General features: G+C 41.7%; 2 protein-coding genes across 2 annotated transcripts; one reads left to right on the forward strand and one right to left on the reverse strand.

The window, feature by feature from the left end:
- Nucleotides 1-8,126: 8,126 nt before the first annotated feature.
- Nucleotides 8,127-11,098, forward strand: LOC145418073 (fatty acid-binding protein-like). The gene is made up of 2 exons (XM_080286606.1): nt 8,127-8,196; nt 10,908-11,098. Exons 1-2 carry the CDS (start codon nt 8,127-8,129, stop codon nt 11,096-11,098), a joined length of 261 nt encoding a protein of 86 aa, XP_080142732.1.
- A 4,503-nt stretch (nt 11,099-15,601) lies between these two features.
- LOC145418082 (uncharacterized) lies at nt 15,602-18,685 on the reverse strand. The gene is made up of 4 exons (XM_080286612.1): nt 18,533-18,685; nt 17,771-17,944; nt 17,075-17,162; nt 15,602-16,762 (listed from the first exon to the last, which is right to left on the reverse strand). Exons 1-4 carry the CDS (start codon nt 18,649-18,651, stop codon nt 15,602-15,604), a joined length of 1,542 nt encoding a protein of 513 aa, XP_080142738.1. The 5' UTR covers nt 18,652-18,685.
- Between the last annotated feature and the right edge of the window lie 2,339 nt (nt 18,686-21,024).

A 21,024-nucleotide genomic window follows, 5' to 3' on the forward strand; every position in this document is an offset into this window, starting at 1 on the left:
TCTTTATAATAAACTGTTTCATAGTGATAGTTTAATTTATTATTCATTTTCAGTCCATTTTCACTGTGGAAGGGAACGACCTTATCCAGAAGAATCTGAGCAAGGAAGGCAAGGGGGTGAAGAACGTGAGGAGCTTCAGTGCAGACGGGATCAAGCAGGTGAGGCCCTTAAATCATCATCATCATCATCAACAACAACTTTCTCAGTCTCAGTTTCCTATGACTCACACTTAGCTAAATAATAACGCCTGGTGTCGGCTTGAACGGAACACTAGAGTTGTTCCGACCATGAGACACAATGGTGATAATATCTGTCTCAACATCATTATCATCATCATCATCATCATCATCATATAATTTACTCTCGGCTGAATAAAATCGTCTAGTGTAGGTTGCAATATAATATCAAATTTGTTTTAGCCATGAGAGAGGTAACGATGGTGGTGTTAACACTCAGCTCCTATGACTCAGTCGGTCGGTCCACACACACACCTGACCATCTCACACACCTGTCTCTTTTCCCACAGACGCTGATTCATCTAGAATCCGGAACGACCGCAGTGAGACACTACAAGCGAGTGTGAGGAGGAGGAGGACTGCGTTAAATGGAGCGATAGCAGTGTGAGGCTCTGAGAATGATTTGTTGTGAGGCTCTGAGAATTGTATAGACGAATCAACCATCTAGACTACTGATTTTTTTTTTTTTTCGCGTGACAACAGGTTGGGGAAATTAATATGTACTGCTATTTCCGACTGAATAAACTTTGAAGACTAAATGCAGTATACAGAAAACAAAAAAAATGTAGTCGGTACTGAATTGTGGGTTTCATATAGCAATAGGCTGGGCAAACGCTTCACTACAATTTTTCCTTAGACTAACTTCATAGCTTTGAAGACTAATAAATTCCTAAGAAGAACTGTACCAGTATTGAATTTTGGGTTTTCACATGGTAGAAAGGTGGGAAAAAATATACTGCTTCTTTTCTGTAGACTAATTCCTAGCTTTGAAGACTTACTGCAACGTGCACCAAAAAATAGTCATACCAACTACAAAATTCTGGGTTTCAAATGGTAATTGCATGAACAAACGACACACTGGTTATTTCTGTGGACTAAACTTTCCTGTTATGAAGACCGCTATAGGCTACACAAATGCTCGTGGGCCCCTCAGGCCCCTCGCACTTGCTCCTGCATAGGGCTCTCGCGCTGCTATATTTTAATTATAGCTATGGAAAAAAATTCTACGAAGATCCTATGCCGGGCGCCGGGAGCAGCTTTTTTTGGTCAAAATGTGATCGCTCATTAAATATAGTAAAAGTTTTTCAATCGTGATGGGACCAAGTTTTTTCACATCAGAGAATTTTTTTGCGAATTTTGTGCCAATTTTGGTGCGATTTGAATGTGTAGTTTCGGCTGCCCAAAATACACAGACACAGACACACGGCTACTGCTATAGTATATTAGATTTGGGGTGGGGAACGTCCGGCCTCCGGGCCGTATAAGGCCCGCAAGACCATTTGATCAGGCCCGCGAGGCAATTCATAAATGCAATTTCATAAACTCATATATATATATATATATATATATATATATATATATATATATATATATATATATCTACCTATCTATCTATCTATCTATCTATCTATATATATATATATAATGTACTGGGCTAAAGTTGAGTTTAAGCTGATAATTTTGTATGGCCCGCGAATGATGTTAAAAATATCCCAACAGAAGAAAGGTTCCCCACCCCTGGGCTACATAATGAACTACTGAATAGTTAATTGCTGACAGCACGAGAAGAGAAAAATTGAGCAAAGACCTTAACCTCTGTAGACTCACTTTTGGGTTCTTTTTGTCCTTATGATTCTTAGAGCTTCATACAGTTAACAGAGACAGAACAACTTTGGTTCTTGTGGTGCTACTGTCACTTGGTGAACCACTGAGGTCACTTTTATGTTGTGATCTGTATGGCTAGCTGATCTCAAGCACTACGACAATATACATGTACTTTAAACCACCCATGTAGATTTTTAAAAATTAGATGCTTATAGTAGTTTGCCGCCTAATAGATGCATAACAGAAGCCATAATTGTCTTAGTTCCGTTTACTATAGAGTCATCAGGCAGGAGCTATTAGATCGTACTTCTGGCTGTGTCTGCGCATAACTCCTGTGGATGCAAAACTTGGAAACTCGTTCTCATAAATGTAACATCAGTCACTTAATAAACTATTATGTCCGACAGTGTTTTTTTCTATTGTAACTGAGTCCCTGGGAATGTGTAATTAAGAAAGGAGTTTGTTTCTGGTACTCTATTTCCTGGTTGCCATCTTGTCAGAGGAAGCTCTTCATATTTCATTCGTAACTTGCTTCTTGTTAAAAAGAAGCTTGGCAGCGCCAATCCTTGCAGTTATCATTAAAGTGATCTGATCTCTTGTTTGTGATGATGTTTTAGATCCTTCTGAAGTGGGAAATTTCTCAGATTAATTCTATGAACACCTGAATTATTTCCTCTTGTAACTGAACTTTAGGAAGGACTGTGATGAAACTATCACTACCTCATTCTTTGCAGCATATACTGTTGTCAGAATGATACTAGACAAATTTTTCCAGCGTCTTCTACCACGGTCTTTTATCGACCTAAGCTTCCCGGGTACACTGAAGGACGCATGTGTAAATAGCCTGACCACCATTCTTTCCTAAGAGATAAATTGTTTCTAAAGGCTTTTCACTAACCGGTTGAGCCTCTGGTCACTTGTAGTATAACGTTATCAGCAGTATAGTAAGGAAACATTATATACATTAAAAATAATAATAATAATAATAATGAACTAACATATAACTTGTCTGGATACACTGTGTGCCTTGTTGTGGCCCCAGGTTCATATGAACGTGAAGCGAGTGAAATACAGGCTGAAGTTGCCCTCACTCTGCAGGATTATGGATCTTACTCATTACTCACACACAGGAACTAAGCATCATTTCATACACTGTGTTTGTTCTTTGTAATGAAGTTAGCCTTTACTAAAACTATAGTAGCCCAATGGGTGAATTAAACTTTTAACTGATATGTAGCCTACAGTACGTAGGTCCAGTTCATTTATCTGTGTAAGTACAGCACTGAAACAACACACACACACACACACACACACACACACACACACACACACACACACACACACACGTCACAGCCTGATAACATAATAATGGGGACTTCAAAAAATCCGAATAGAACATTGTTCAGAATTATCAGCGTACGCTATCTTCCCACAAGCCTAATGAAAAGAGATAATACAGACAGGATCAGAGAACACCTAAATCTGTGCTGTATCCTACCCTACCACTTTACATTAACGTCCTACCATAACAGCAGCCCGCCTTCCTCACCCATTCTTTCCTCTTGGGTCTCATTTTGTTAGATAGTAGTAGAAGTGGAAGTGGTGGTGGTGGTGGTGGTGGTGGTGGTGGTGGTGGTGGTGGTGGTGGTGGTGGTGGTGGTGGTGGTGGTGGTAGTAGTAGTAGTAGTAGTAGTAGTAGTAGTAGTAGTAGTAGTAGTAATAATAATAATAATAATAATAATAATAATAATCCATCTATCCATCATCCAGTCCTATGGCGCCCCATGAGGAGCGAAGGAACCCGGGGCTAGGGAAGTTGTAATAATACTAACAAACAGTACACACACAGCACCCACTCTCACAGCACCATGACAGCGTGACCGTATTGATCGAAGTCATTTTTATTACCCAATCAGCTCGCTATCACTCCCGCAAGGCCCAAAAGAAAGAGATAATGATTAAGCCCATTCGATGGTGGGGTCAGAGAGATAGTATCTATATCAGTGTTTTTCCTCTCTCCCTCACCGTCACACACACCTCCTCCCCACTAGTTCTCACTTTGGTAAGCATAATCCTACATACTGTACTCTCCATTTCAGCTTGGTCTAAAATCGTTACCTCCTCATTTTAACTTGGTCTAAAACTGTCATCTCTCTCCATTTTCAATTGTGGGCAAAAGATTTTTACACTAGAATGATGCTAGTCACAAAGAAAATGCTATCTATCTATCTATCTATATACCTAGGCTGCTTCCCCCAAGGAAAGGGAGGTAGCCGAGACAGGACGACTCACTCTCCATTTACTCATCCATTCAAACACATTTATTCGCATCTTAGCCCCAAAGGGGAGAACGGACAGATCCTCACTGCATCACAACGCACAAGGGTCAACTGCGCAATGCAATCAGTGACATCCACAGCAGGGCCCGACAGCAGAACTGGTTTACCCCTGCCACATCATAACAGACCCATCCCCTTACCCGCACCTGACCTGACTAGCTGATCAGACCAAAAGCGGGAGAATATCCCCTCAGGGCTGCGTCATCACTTATTCATTCACAATTTCTCTCCATTTATTTCTGTCACGCACAGCCACTCTTCCTTGCTCAACAGACATCCCTCTCGCATCCAGCGCTCTCTTCACACTGTCCATCCATCCTATTCGTGGTCTTCCTCTCAGTCTTACACCTCTCACATCAGATCTAGTTATCTTTTTCACCAATCGCTCATTATCCATTCTCTCCATATGCCCAAACCATTGCAACACCCTCTGCTCAACTCTACCAGCCATCTCCCGAACAACTCCAGTTCTCCTTCGCACTTCATCATTTCGCACTCGATCCATACGCGTCACTCCACACATACTCCTCAGACATCTCATCTCCATTACATTCAAACTTTTCCTCTCTGCTACACCCATATTCCATGTTTCAGCCCCATATAATGCAGTCGGTACCACAACACCCTCATACAGCCTTCTCTTTACATCCATTCTAAGCGAACGACATTTAAACACTTTTTTCATTCCTCCCAGCACCTTTCCTACTTCATTTATTCTAAACTTCACTTCTGCATCTATTCTTCCATCCACAGCAACATGTGACCCTAGATATTTAAAACAATCTACCTCCTCAAGCAACTCACCATTCAAAACTATATTCATCCCCCTACCATCTATCAACCTCGTACACTTCATCACTTTACTCTTATTCTCATTTACTTTCAATTTCCTCCTTTCACACACCCTTCCAAACTCCTCTACCAACTGTCTCAATCTCTCCTCTGAATCAGTCACCAGTGCAGTATCATCTGCAAACAGCAGCTGCTTCAGATTCCACTCTCCTCCATCAACATTTACCAGACTCAGACCACCTAAAACTCTTGCATTCACCTCCCTTACAACACCATCCATGTAAATATTAAACAACCAAGGCGACATCACACATCCCTGTCGCAGCCCCACTCTCACGGGAAACCAATCACTCACAGCATTTCCCACTCTTACACACGCTCTACTATTTACATATAAACTTTTCACCCCTTTTAGTAACCTACCATCAAGTCCATACAATCTTAAAACAGTCCACAAAGCCTCCCTATCAATTCTATCATACGCTTTCTCTAAATCCATAAATGCTAGGAAAGGATATAGAGGCTAAGTATTGTTTTACTCTGTCAATGAGCTACGGGAAATAACCTAAAAAAAAAAACAAACGAAATTCACCACCATTTTAAGGTGGAGGAACTGTAGTCAGGAGCTACACCAGCAGACAGTAATACCACCCAACATTTTAGCCGAAGTTATGAAAATCTGGCATAATGCTCCGAAAAATCCGTTGGGCTCTTATAACCGCAATACTGGGTTTTTATTCATTACTCACTGTCTCCCGCTATCTACTGTAATTAGTTGTATCAAGATTTATGTCCGCAGCTGTGCACACAATCCACTATCACACCACCATACACGATCGCAGCTATGTTCCAGTTCGAAAGGTTTTCCTATAGCCAGTGGCGTCACCAGGGGTCAGATTTTTGGGGGGCTGTAGCCCTGGTGTAGGTAGAAGGGGGAGGGGGAGCGAAGCGAGCCTATGCAGCTGGGGGGTACGGGGGGGCGCTGTAAGCCCCCCCAGAAAATTTTTCGGAAATTGAGCAGTTTTAGAGGCATTTTTGAGGCCTATAGATGAAGAAAAAGTAAAATAAGGTCTCACAGGCTATTAATAAGAAACTTATAGGACACATGAATATTGATGGGCCTAATACCAGGTATCAGTAAGCCTTATGATATAATGTGTACAAGGTAACTGTATAAAGCTTTTTTGCAGATAATAGTTTTTCTTCAATTGCTAGTATTATGTGGTACCATAACGGTTTCTTAGTCTTACCACATTAAATTTGATAATTCAAAGAAGCTCTTTATTCAATGTATATAGATATAATTGCCAAGATTTATCTTCCATTACCGGTACTGTGATAGGAAAACAAAGCCATTCACAAAAAAACAAAAATTATAAAATAGATCTCGTGCCGGTTCTTCAGCAGGTATATCAAGGTTATCACTTGTGCTGGGCGGTGGCTAAAAAAATAATGAGAAAATATAATATATATTAGAGAGAGAGAGAGAGAGAGAGAGAGAGAGAGAGAGAGAGAGAGAGAGAGAGTTTTAGCCTAATTTCCCACTCTGTACGTTTAGGACAATATATTTGCAACAATGAGAAATAGCCTGGGCCTAGTCAATTTAAAAATAAATCAATAAAAAAAATCCTGGCCTAAGCTTCATAAAATGACTACTGAAATAGTTTGATATAGGGCTACTTACACATGTCTGAATGGGTTCAGCTTTGGGGTTATCTGGGGTTGCTTCTGGCACCTCATTCCCAATAACAGCCACTTTTTCTTGGCATTCATCCGAGTCATCTTTGGAGGTGCGGGTGAGAATTTCCTTATGTCACCCTGTCCCTGAGGATTTTTAAATGACCTTTTCATCACTTGAGTGGCTGCTGGCTGATATCCGCAAATGTATTAATGTAGAATAGCCTATAAAATGGAAATGACATTCAGTTCTGACAGTCAAGTGTCGCCTGAACCAAGTACTGCTGACTCTTTGTATAGAGTATAGGCTAGATCTCATATCCGTAAAAACAAAAATGAACAGATAAAGTGAGGTGGCTAGCAATATACCGGAACGTAGTAACGTCTAAACAGCCACTGAAACCAATACATTCAAATAAAACCGAAAACAACACAGGATTTAGCCACAGTTCACAGACACTTCTCAATGTAAACAAACATTCCGAGTTCCGATACTCTGAACATTCGAATTTGTGAAAAATTGCATAGATCAGATATTTTAGACTGCATAATCCAATTTTAAAGCTCCGTGATTAATATATACCATATTATATATTGTAAATATATAATAAGTCTGATAAATGTAATACAATCTTGCATTCTTTGTGCAATAAATATATTTCAAAGAAAACCAAGCTTGGAAAAAGTATATGGGAAACTAACTATTATGATTTGAGTCATAGGTTTACGTAAATTGTGAATAACTAATCACATTATATAGCTATAAATAATATTGTATTAAACTAATATGGATGCACGAATAAAAGTGGATTGGCGGTAGGGGGTTGGGGGAAAGCTAGGTGGGTTAGTGCCGAGCTGCAAGCATACTATGTAAGCTGGTGATTTTTTATTATTATTATTTTGGGGGGCTGCAATTATGGGGAGGCTGAGTCCTTGATTTGGGGGGCTAAGCCCCCCTAGCCCCCCCCCTGGTGACGCCACTGCCTATAGCACGTGTGAAATAAACCTTGATTGAGATAGACCAAAGACTATGAAATGACAGAGAAAACCCTTGATCATACCCTTTTTACTCTAACTTGGCCTCAGTTGCGATCTTTCTGCCTTGAATACTGAGCTGTGAGAATAGATAAACACCAGATTATGATGCTAATCGCGATGAAGCGCTATGGAAAGGATGCAGGGCCATAGTATTGTCTTATTCTTCCACGGAGCTGCGTGAAATAAGCTGGAAAAGGGGGAGTATCGGGGCCATGTTAAGGTGAAGGAGTATAGTTTCAACGTGAGTGAGAAGGTTTCAAGACCATGTAACGACGGAATACCTTTGATTATTCATTTTATGTTTCAGAGTGAGTGAGCAGACAGCAGAGACCATTTACCGACAGCATACTCACTTTTATTTATGTTTCAGTTTGAATAAGCAGAGACAGAATACCCTTCATTATTTGTTTCAGCGTGAGTGAAGACAGAGACCAAGACCATGGCACACTTCAATGGCACCTTCAAGCACGACAGGGATGAGAACCTGGAGGAGCTGTTCACGAAAATGGGTGAGTTTTTGTTGTGGAAGAAGATGCCCTGAACTGATAATCCTTCCAGTCTGATTTGTTCATTTTCTGTTTGCTACATGCCGATTGTTTTTAGAACCTTAAAGAAAGCTATTTCGAACTATAGGAGTTGGATGCAGTGTTCAGTTAACGTTCTCATTCAAAGGGATCTTCCGAAAGCCAAATGAAATTGCCTGGAAGCAATAAAAAATTAATTCACTAAAACACACAACGGGAATGTATGGGGTCATATATTTATTTCAGCACCAAGATTACAGTAAGAAGATTAAAGAATGACCCAAGCTGTGAAGAAAACAACAAAACAATGGTATATACTGAAAACAAGATACTGTGTGTCGCTAACATCTTCCTTGGCGATTTGGTTTGCGTATTTCACTTAGCATTCTCTTGTGTCCCATAGCAGTTGTTTTATTATCGGTGTGGTTTTATGTGGTGTGGTTTTATGTGGTTTACATGGTTTTATGTGGTTTACATGGTTTTATGTGGTGTATGTGGTTTTATGTGCAGAATAAATCGTTAAGGGAGGGGTGTTACGGAATCTCAAAAGCCAGTTAGAATACCACCCTTATTCCTTGAAACGTGGGTCTTAAAACAATTTTTCCGGCTAATAAGAGAGACGATTCTGACTGAAGAGGTAATTAGATCTCCTTTATTTGCTTCAGTGCAATTATATTTCTTTTAGTTAACCACAAATTACGGTACCAATATCTGAGGATTTTATTAATCGTGGAGGGAAAAAAATCCTCTGGCTGAAGTGGTAGAAAAGTAGCCATTACCCTATTCAGAAATCTTATTTATTTATTTATTTATCTACTAACTTTTTTTCACAGGAAAGATCCCCCTGACTGCAAATGTAAAATCCCGCGCCTCACAAGTTCGAGACATGTATACGCTTTGTGTAAACTAGGTGACAGGAAGCTTCGTGGCACCTCAGCCTAAACGAATTATTTTACAGATTATACCTTAACATTCTTTTTAATGCTGTTCATATAGTTTCAGTATCGGTAAAATTTATATTAATAACATACAAGAAGAGAATGAGGTGTAATATGAACAATAAATCGCTACGTGATTCGTGTTACGAAATCTCTAGAGCGACTTAAATACGTTCAGTCCTATACCGTGCTCAAATGTTGGCCTTGGAGCTGACCTGAATAAGTTAGGGAAAATTTGCGTTAGGTGTATGACTTTTTTGGTTCCATTATATTTCAAATGGACAATGTTATCACCTACTAATTCTATCCGTTTTATCTCATTTACAACAGGTCCTCCCCTCTCAAACAGCCTACATAGAGATTACTGTTACACACACACACACACACACACACACACACACACACACAGGACCAGGGGACAATCAGCAGAATTACCTTTCATGGTAGTGCAGCCAGGGACGAGTTCGCTTAATATTGCATCTCTTCAACTTCTCACTTCCGCCTTCTGGCTCATATTCCTAAGCAGAGAGAGACTTAAAATGTTCTTCTGCTCACAGATGATTCTCGTTGGCATGATGCACAGGAAGGAAAATGGCAGACTTGCCCTACGTGTGATAGACGCAGTGAAACATTTGGTGAAGTTTTGGCATAATTATACACATCTCATGAACAACGGCTTACAGTAAATCTACAACGCAGTTACTGTTCTCTTTGCTTTATATTATTTCAATAGACAAAAGAATAATGAATTCAACAGTAAAGCTGCAGTTGATAAAGTATTTCTTTTTTACCTTTTCACGGTTAAGAAATTATATAAAAGGCCACTGCCACCTCCACATAACATTAAGCCCTCCAGTACGAAAGGGTCTCAAGCTGCCTAAAATAATCTGCAGCTATCAAAAACAAAATAGAGTCGGTCATCATACAGAAAGGACAAATGGATGTTTCAAACATACGGTACAAGGACAACTGAAACCGAATCAACAACCAATTATATGCTGGTAATTTCTCTAGGACCCATTAGAACCCTTTATTAACCCTCTCATAGTTAAACCAGCTCTAGTGTTTATTCAGTTTGATGTCAGAAGATTTTCTTTAGTTTTTAGGTATGTCAAAAAGATTCTGAGTGGTAAAAAAAATGGGAGAAATGGAGTTCCCCCGAGCTAAGCCCTGTATTGGACTATATAGCCCCGCTAGAGTTACAGGAGCGAGCTACCACTCCCAGCACGGCAGCCCGGGCGAGGCTCGAACTCGCAATCCCACTTTGCTACCGCGCCCCCCTTCTGAGTGGTAATACGATAAATATTAATCCTCTCGTGGTCTGGGCAACTCTAGGATTCTGTTTTAGCTAATATCATGATTTTATTCACCTGAGAGTGAGCACGGGATCCTGAGAGTGTATCTAGTGAAATACAGTCTAACAGAGTAATGCAAGCAATAGGGCGGACTGCTGGCCAACAACCGAGCTCTATGGCAAAGATTCAGTTCAGTTCGAGTAGACTGAGATAGTGTGAACCAGTGAAATTCTTTGATCGAAATACTGACACATGCGCACTTGGTTACCTAATAAGCAAGGGCACATGAGCATTGCAAAAATAATAATAATAATAATAATATTAATAAAACAAGAAGATAAAACTGCGTATGGTATCATGAAAAAAAAAAGTGTAACAAGTTCAAAATATTGTGAGTAGATTGATGTCTTATTATACTTGGCACTCTGATGATGATGATGATGATGACTGCTACTGTCTTCAGGTGTGGGGCTGATGACGAGGAAAGTGGCGGTGCGCAGCAAGCCCACTCTCGAGGTGAAGGTGGAGGGAGACGTGTGGACCATCGTCACCAAGGTCACCCTCAAGACCGTCACCTGGACCTTCAAGCTGAACGAGGAGACCGAGACCGATGGACTTGGCGGAAAGACGAAGGTGAAGAAGCGTGATCTTTAGAGAAGCGTTTTATATTCGGCTTGCTTTTATATGACAACTTAGTCACTCCCGCAATTTGAATACTAAGTCGTGGTTCAGGAAGGGACACTTGCATGATAAAGAGACGCAGCAGAGGTTTTACAAAGAACAAAGAAAGAGGTTTTACAAAGAACAAAGAAAGGTGCTGAAGGACGTGATGTAAAAGTGCAAGTGCTGTTCACACACACACACACACACACACACACACACACACACAAAGAAAAAAGCACCACGCATTTTGACAAATATGACCAGAGTATGTGAAAACAGCACTCCTTGTGTGTACTTCTATCAGTAATGGCTGCTGTTTCATACGGTGCTGAAGAGAGACGCATTAAGTGGTGGCACCGATATACCTGTAGCTGGGCGGTTCCGTTACCTGGTTATACAAACGCCCCTCAACTCCCTCCCTCTCCCCCCAAATGGAAGATGGTGGACTACATGACTGAGGGCAACTTCAGCCTGCAATTCACCTGGTTCATGTTTCAGATTAACCTGGGACTACAACAACAACAATAACAAGAAATTAATAACAAAATCAACAATAACAACAACTGCCACTACTGATACTACTATTGCTACATCTAACACCAGTGCACCACTTCACAATCAGGCATACCAACCATTCCGAGATGGCAATGTTCTATTCACATCCATGGGACCCTGCTGTCCGGGTATCAGTTGTAGTAGTAGTAGTAGTAGTAGCAGTAATAATAATAGTAGTAATAGTAGTAGTTTGGGTAAGAGTGCATCGCTGTTAAATTCTAAAACAGAAATTGAAAATGCCTTTTGAATAAACCGTTTCATAGTGACAATTTATTTATTTTCAGTCCATTTTCACCGTGGAAGGGAACGACCTTATCCAGAAGAGTCTGAACCATGAGGAAGGCAAGGGGATGAAGAACGTGAGGAGCTTCAGTGCAGACGGGATCAAGCAGGTGAGGCCCTTAATCATCATCATCATATCAACTTTCTCAGTCTCAGCTACCTATGACACACTTAGCTAAATAATAACGCCTGGTGTCGGCTTGAACGGAACACTAGAGTTGCTTCCACCATGAGACACAATGATGATAGTGTTATCTCTCATCATCATCATCACCACCATCATATAACTTACTCTCAGGTGAGTAAAATCGTCTGGTGTAGGTTGCAATATGATATCAGAGTTGTTTTAGCCATGAGAGAGGTAACGTTGGCGGTACTGACATCAGGCTTCTATGACTCAGTCCACACACACACACACACCTGACCATCTCACACACCTGCCTCTCCTCCCACAGACGCTGACTCATCTAGAATCTGGAACAACCGCGGTGAGACACTACAAGCGAGTGTGAGGAGGGGGGAGGACTGCGTTAAATGGTGCGATCGCAGTGTGAGGCTCTGAGAGTTGTAAAGACGGGTCAACCATCTACTGATTTGATTTTGTATTTTTTCGCGTGACAGTAGGGTAGGGAAATGACATGCTGCTGCCTCCGACAGAATAAACTTTGAAGACTAAAGGCAGCATACACAGAAAAAAAGTTGGTATTCAGGGTTTCACATACCAACAGGTCGGGCAAACGCTAGACTACAATTTTTCCGTAGACTAAATTTCATTGCTTTCAAGACTAATATATGCCTAATGCAGAAGGGTTGACAAAAAATAAACTGCTTATTTTGTGTGGTGACTACTTCCTAGCCTCAAAGACTTACTGCAATGTGCACCAAAAGAAGTCGTATCAACTACAAAATTCTGGGATTAAAGGTGGTAATAACATGAACAAACCACACACTGGTTATTTCTGTGGACGAAACTTTCTTGCTATAAAGACCGCTGTACATAATGAACTACTGAATAGTTAATTACTGACACCACGAAAAGGGAAAAATTGAGCAAAGACCTTAACCTCTGTAGACTCACTTTTTTGTTCTTTTTGTCCTTGTGACTCTTAGGGCTTCATATAGTAAACGGAGACAGAACAACTTTGGTTCTTGTGGTGCTACTGTCATTTGGTGAACCACTGAGGTTACTTTTATCTTGTGATCTATATGACTACCTGATCTCAAGCACTACGAGGATATACACGTACTTTAAACCACCCATGAAGATTTTTAAAAATTAGGTGTTTACAGTAGTTTGCCGCATGACACATGCATAACAGAAGCCATAATTGTCTTAGCTCCGTTTACTGTAGAGCCATCAGGCAGGTGCTATTAGATCGCACTCCTGGCTACGTCTGCGCAGGGGGTAGACGATGGTGTAACCAAGGTAAAGAGAGACACCAGCCAAAACTGGTAGGGGGTGCGCAGTACATCATCAGCGTCCAAGGACCCAGATTCAGTGGTTCACCCGCGCTCATTCTCTCCCTGGCTGCCTACCTGTGCCAAGCTTCATTTTCTATGAACAGTGACGGGTGTGAAGCATGTGAGACATATATTTTACAGTAGAAAATGACGCGTGCATGCGCGGTGAAAGGATGTGAAGTGAAATATTGTTTTGTTAAACGTAGGGTGTATTTTAGGATAAGAATACTAAACAAAGAAATTGCCAACAGCTCCAAAAGTACAAAGAAAAAGATGGAAAAACTTGTAATATAAATATACAAAAATCCCATCGCTTTGTTCTATTCATCAATCCATTATACTCTAGTGAAGAAATAATTTATTGCTTTCATTTTCAGCAAATAGGAGGGAACGTAACAGAGAAAGGGGCGAGGTAAGGTGTGGGAGTGTCCAGGCTGGTCTCCCGTTCTCCTGATCCCAACACCTCTCTCTCTCTCTCTCTCTCTCTTTCTCTCTCTCTCTCTCTCCCCACAACCCTCCCCGCCACACATACAGCTGACGTCACTTAACCCATGACCCCCCAGAAAAGCTGCGCGTGTCTATACTTGGTGACTCTCTTTACCTTGGGTGTAACGGTAGCACAGTCGCCTCGCAGGCGAGTGTTCCCGGGTTCGATTCCCGGGTCGACCACGAGACCTTTAGGCACGGTCCCCTTTGCCCTAGCCTGTTCGTACCTAGAACTGAAAACAAGTACCCGGATGTAAAATCGACGGTTGAGTGTCGTGTTCCGGGGGAACGTTTGGGAACTTACTTTCCTTGTCTGTTCACCATTCTTGTATGTTTGTGTTGTCCCCTGCCCAGTGCAACTGCCCAAAATAACTGTCCACGCATGTTGGGTTAAGCCCTGACACCTATTCCTTCAACTTACATTCACTTCCTCACCAGCTGATTCTTCCCGTCCCCCTCCTTCATTCTGACTTGGTGGTAGTAACCCCAACATTTGGAGCTTACTTTCCTTGTCTGTTCACCACCATGTCTGTGCGTAACTTCAGTAGATGGTAAAACTTGGAAAGTCACTTTGATAAATGTAAAATCAGTCTTAGTCTCTAAATAAACTATTATGTCCACCAGTGTTTTTTCTACTGTAACTGAGTCCCTGGGAATGTGGAATTATGAAAGGAATTCGTTTCTGGTACTGTTTCCTGGGTGCCATCTTGTCAGAGGCTCTTAATTCATATTTCATTCATAACTTGCTTCTTGTTAATAAGAAATTTGTCAGGGCGCTAATCCTTGCAGTTATCTTTCCAGTGATCTGATCTCTTGTCTGTGATGATGTTTTAGATCCTCTTGAACTGGAAAATTTTTCAGATTAATTTCTGGAACACAACAGCATTATTTCCTCTTGTATCCGAATTTTAGGAAGGATTGTGATGAAACTATCACTACCTCATTCTTTGCAGCATATACTGTTGTCAGAATGATACTAGACAAATTTTTCCAGTGTCTTCTACCACGGTCTTTTATTGACCTAAGCTTCCCGGGTACACTGAAGGACGCATGTGTAAATAACATGACCAACATTCTTTCCTAAGAGATAAATTGTTTCTAAAGGCTTTTCACTAACCGGTTGAGCCTCTGGTCACTTGTAGTATAACGTTATCAGCTGTATAGTAAGGAAACATTATATACATCAAAAAAATTAAATGTAACATATAACTTGCCTGGATACACTGTGTGCCTTGTTGTGGCCCCAGGTTCATATGAACGTGAAACGAGTTCAATACAGGCTGAAATTGTTCTTACTCTGCAGGATTATGGATCTTACTCATTACTCACACACAGGAACTAACAATCATTTCATACACTGTGTTTGTTCTTTGTAATGAAGTTAGCGTTTGCTGATGCTACAGTTGCCTAATGGATGAATTACACTTTCAAAATGAACTGTATTTTATGTAGCCTACAGTACGTAGGTTCAGTTCATTCATTTGTGTAAGTACAGCACTGAAACAACACACACACACACACACACACACACACAAATATGTCTTAACTGTTGATGAGGAACGGTGGCTCAGTGGTAGAGCATTGGATTCGTGATCAGGGGATCGCGAGTTCGAGCCTCGCCCGGGACTGCCGTGCCGGGAGTGGTAGCGCGCTCCTGTAACCTAGCGGGGCTATATGGCCATAGTAGACTAGCTCGGGGATTAAATCCCTTTAATTGTTGATGGCCATAACATCCAGCACTGCATCCAGCAGGCGGTTTACTGTCTCCTCACTTAAATATCCTGTGTCGTAACTGACGGTGTAGCAGTAGTTATCGTTAAATCTGCACATCTGATGCATGTTGCTCAAATAATTTTGCACGCGTATGAACGGAATGATCCCCGCGACATGGAGGTGGTCGTGATGAATTTCGTGATCGTCCGCCAAGTCAGTCAAGTTGGTGAGAGTGTAATCGTGTAGACTCGGACGGAAACTGGTCACCAAGTCTTCTGGTGACAACTCTGGCTGGTCCATGGCGTCCACAGCTTCTTGTTCTAGAGATACACCTGTTTTAATGGCTGACTTGAGCTCCTCGTTCAGTAGTCTTGAGTAGTACCAGAACCCTTGCTTTGCGTTCACTTCAGAGGAATGTGTGAGACGAGTAGCATGCAAGCCCGTTCTGTGCTTTGACTGTTTCTCTACGTAAAGACGCTTCGTGATCAAATGAGCGACAATGACCTTATGAGAGTCTTGTGAGATTCCCGCCTCTACTGCCAGCTTACTGATGGCCGTGTTGATCGCAGCAGTCAAAGAAGAGTTGAAGCTGACTCCATTCTCTCTAGCTCTCTGCTGAAAGTTCTGAACTAGTTTCGGATCTAAGAAGCGTGTCACATGTCTAGAGGCTTGCGAAGAGACTCCAAACCAGGCTCCAACTTGCAGTAATAATGGCTTTGTGTGTACTGAAGGCAGGGTGCTTCTTACTGACTGTAGTTTCTCAGGGTCTTCCAGGAGCTTTTGCCTTACCTTCTCCATCACTGCTAGAAAATCGTCATTATTCCTGAAGATTCCCACCGGTTCATCGTCCACTGCCCTCCCACCCAATGTGTCGTCCAGAATATTCATCAACTTCTTAACTGCGAAGACGAAATCCAGGCCGTCAGCCAGGGCGTGGTGGGAGTCGAGGCAGAAAATGTACCGATGAGGGAAGATGCCATTGTTTTGGTGGGGGAAGGCGTCTTTGTTTGCGTGGGAAATGTCTTTGTTTGGGTGAAGGAAGGGTCCTGGGTGTGGAGATACTCTTTTATCTGGGTGGTGGCCTTGATACACCAGCCTAGCCCGCCACTGAACTGGATCGGTGTAGCTGAAGGGAGCCAACAGCAACTGGTCACGCAGCTGATTGATGTCAGTGCAGTCATCCAGAACCCGTGACAATGATACAACACCGTTAAAGGATTACTGTATAATCTTGCTGCAACGCATATATGTTTGGCAGAATACATTATTACCCTTTTGGCACAGCCTTCAAATACCCCAGGACTGAGAGGTCCTCGAAAGTTGAAAAAAAAGAAAAAAGAAAAAAGTGGGAGTACTAAGAATGAACTGAAAGTGTGATCGTATTGATGGGGACAGAACTGTGGAATGAGGAATATATATGTTAAGTCTAAGAAATGTATGATTTAATAAACAATGTATAATGAAACTAACTTGGAAGTCGATGGCGGGGCAGGGGTGCTGATAGAACCACAGGGCGTCACCCCGGGGCCTCAGACACGCCTGAAGGTTCGGGAACTTCCTGAATGCGAGACAGGTCGGTATGAAGCCACGAAATTGCCCACCATTAATATCATAGGGCGCTTCAAAAATATCAACAACGGTATGGGAAATATGACAGCATATACCAGTGATACAAAACGGTGCTTCAAAAAAATATTAACACTGAAATGGGAAATATATTAATGCCTTATTTTTCTTTGCAGCTGACGGAGATGGCAATGGGTTCAAATCTGATGTAATTAAAGAAGAAAAGTGGAGACAATTTGGTAAACTGTCAACTCCGTCCCATTGCAAACTTAGTTCCCGTATAAGTGTTTAAATTTTTTGAAGTACCATACAAACAGATATTGACCATACAAACATGTTTGAGAAGAGCAGTGACCACTGACATAGCGACACAGACATTTTTACACTAGGAGCCATTAAACTGGGTCAAATGAAAAAGATCATATGCGAGCTACTAAGAATTATGTACACCTATGGCTTATCACTAAAACCGCGCAAGTGGTTGCACGAGATGGTGAGAGCACAGGGGCTGAAACACACTGAGGAACACACACACACACGAAAAAGATCCTACAACAGCAAAGACATTTTTGCATGAGAATCTCTCAGACTACCACCTACCTCTGAAGATGCGTTAGTGACTGTACTAGGTGGTGAGAGTGCACGGGTTGTGAGGCACCGAACAACACGCATATGGCAACCTTCCTGATGCATTGTCGGTCACAAGCATCATACATGGCGGCCGTCCTGTCAGCCGGCCACAGCCATCGCCCTTTACTCTCCTCACACATCAACCTGGTTCAGGGTGACGTATTAGATAGTTCTTTCGCCATAACTTAGAAGAGATTATCGTCCTTTGAAACTTATCTCCCGTTGCTAAATGACAAAATAAGATAATGGTATGGTTCTATGTACATTCCAACGCACCATCTTGTGACTACAGTCTGGTCACTTTATTCTGGTCTAAAATTGCCATCTCTCCATCTTGAATGCCAAGTTGTGAGATAAAACACTGACACAGGAACATAGAGCTAGTCAAGAATAAGTGCTATGAAAATGATACAGGGCAGTAGCATTGTCTTTGTCACTAAGCTACATGAAGAGTAATGTGCAAAAGGATGAAAACCTGGGCCAGGTTAATGTGAACGAGCTATAGTACAACTGTACTTCGGGTGAAAAAGGTTACCTGGTGTAGGTGTGAATAAGTTACTTTGTGTAGGTGTGGATAAAGTGACTGGTGTGGGTATGAATAAATTCACCTGATGTGGGTGTGGAAGCTACCTGGTGTGGGTATAGGTATGGGAACATGATGTGGTTGTGAACAGGGTTACCTGGTGTTGGTGTAGGTAAGATTACCTGGTGTGGGTGTATATAAATGTTTACCTGACGTGTGAGGGTGCCGCTGGGTGTTCGGGGTGGCGACACCGCAGAAGAAAACGACAGTGAGGCTGTAGGAGACGACGACCCCTCGTTGATACGATTCTCGACCACGCCATCGCCATAGTGCGTTTCCTCTAACCTGACGAATATGCCTGACCCCTTTTTCAGTCCAGGTGATGGCCAGGTGCAGTCGAGCTAAAAATGGGATTTGACTAGTAACCAGGGAGACAGCTCAGTTGATGGCCAGGTGTAGTCGAGCTAAATGTGGGATTTGGCTAGTAATCAGGGAGACTCAGTTCAATTGATGGCCACGTGTAGTCGAGCTGGAAGTTAGATATGACTAGTAATCAAACAGGCTCTGTTCCACCATATAGTTAAGGCTATTCGAATTTTATGCAACTACAACGTAATACTAAAGTCCCTGCAGTGACACAGTTCCGTCAAATGAAAACAAATAGGCTATAACACTTCACCACCTCCTGTAAGACCAGTCTGAGCCTTGGTCTGAGGGTTGTATTCTAAGTACACGGTTTGGAGACTCCGTGACACTTCGTCCTCAGTGACTTATTCTACACACTGCACCTCACTTCCATCTTACTTATTTTTGATGAAAACTATGTCAGTATTAGAGAAATAACATAAATATCATAAATGACATTGTTAAAGGGTAACATGTGAAATAAATCGCTATGGACGAGGTGCAGAGAAGTCTCCTACGCCACCTAAACTACAAGCCAATTAGTCAACACAAAAGCGAGCGGACAAACAGAAACTGCACCGTCAAGAGGAACAGTAAGCATGCAGTCATGATCTTGAATTATTATGTTAGGCCACATCTTCTCTATTTCTTACTTATTAACTACCAACTCCAATATTCGCACACAAAAATTATATGACTTACATAAGATGATGATAGGATATCCAATAAAATGGTCTGATTCACGGAAGTAAGTAAATAACCAACACTGTAAACTAGAGAGCGCACTGCAGCAAGGACGCCAAATACCTAAGACACAGTGTGGGCTGCGGTTTGTTATTGTTGGTTGTTTCTGAAAGGCAAGAATGTCAGGAAATGCACTATCTACTGAAAAGATAATCACACACACACACTCAATACATATCTATCTATCTACAAATCTATCTATCTATCAATCTATATCTACATATGTCGATCTACATATCAATCTATCTATCTATTAATCTATATACATCCTAGATTGCGATACAAAAATATTGTATATGCATACTTGGGAATGGCCGTCCAAGGAAGTACAAAAATTGAAATGGTATGAACAAGGAACTGTCTTACCGAGAAATTGTCACAGTCTTCCAACCATTTCAGTCCTGTGACCTGTTTTCTGGGTTATTCTTCTTACCTCTAGAGGAAGACAGGCGAAGGAGCCCCTGTATTAAAAGATGAATATTTTAATCTGTGTATATGTAACCTTTCACGGATATGAGAGAGAGAGAGAGAGAGAGAGAGAGAGAGAGAGAGAGAGAGAGAGAGAGAGAGAGAGAGAGAGAGAGAAGGGGAGGGGACAATGAATAAAGCTAGGTCAGTGAGGAAGGGGCCACCACAGAAGGAACATCCCTCACACACTACCCTCCATTAACCACGGTAGGGTGCACAATAGATTTTATGGTAGGACTTATGTAAGAAATTATGATTCGAGTAATAGCAGAAATCATTGGTAGGAGATATGGTAGGAGTTATAGCAGAAGTCATGGTAGGAATTAGTAGTTATGGTGGGAGTTACGGTAGAAGTTATTGGAGAAAATATAACAGGGATGCGGAATGAGTTCTGGTTTATATGATGGAAATTTTGAAAGGTTTATGATAGAGGTTGTATGACTTATGGTAGGAACTGCGTTAGAGATTACGGCAGAAGTTACGATACAAATAATCTTAGAAGTTATGGTAGGAGTTACAAGTTATGGTAAAAGTTATAGCAGGAGTTATGGGAGAAAGTATAGTTCACTATTTCACTACGATGATTCTCTCTCATTCGTGCTATTTCCAGATGATTATATTCAACTTAATGGAGACACATACCGAAAGGTTTTGTGGAGACTATTTCTAACTCCATTACTAAGCCTGCGTCCCCACCAAGTGCTTGCTGGTGCGGGCGGGTGTGGGCGGGAGTTTAAGGGACTGTGTCCCATAAAGTGGGCCTACTGGATGCGGGCTGTTGCAGGGAGGAACTTCAATCGGTTAAAGTGAAGCAAAATTCCTGCAGTCACCAACAAACATCTGGTATGGACGCGGTCTAAGAGAGGTCTTCCCTCCTAAGCTGAATAAAATCATCTAGCGATAGCAAGAATAAAAAGTCCAAGCTGTCTTTTTCCTGGGGGGGCTTAATGGAGACTGCCTCTACGAGCAAATCCTTCACAAATAAATAAAACTGTCTGACGATAGTACCACACGTCACTGCAGTGAAGCGGTTGTGTGCTCCACTAGTGTCAGTCTTCGTGCCAAGTGTCCATTAATATTGATA

Source organism: Coenobita brevimanus, chromosome 14, assembly GCF_032717465.1.
Source record: "Coenobita brevimanus isolate Jiangsu-jjx chromosome 14, ASM3271746v2, whole genome shotgun sequence".
NCBI classification, from domain to species: Eukaryota; Metazoa; Arthropoda; class Malacostraca; order Decapoda; family Coenobitidae; genus Coenobita; species Coenobita brevimanus.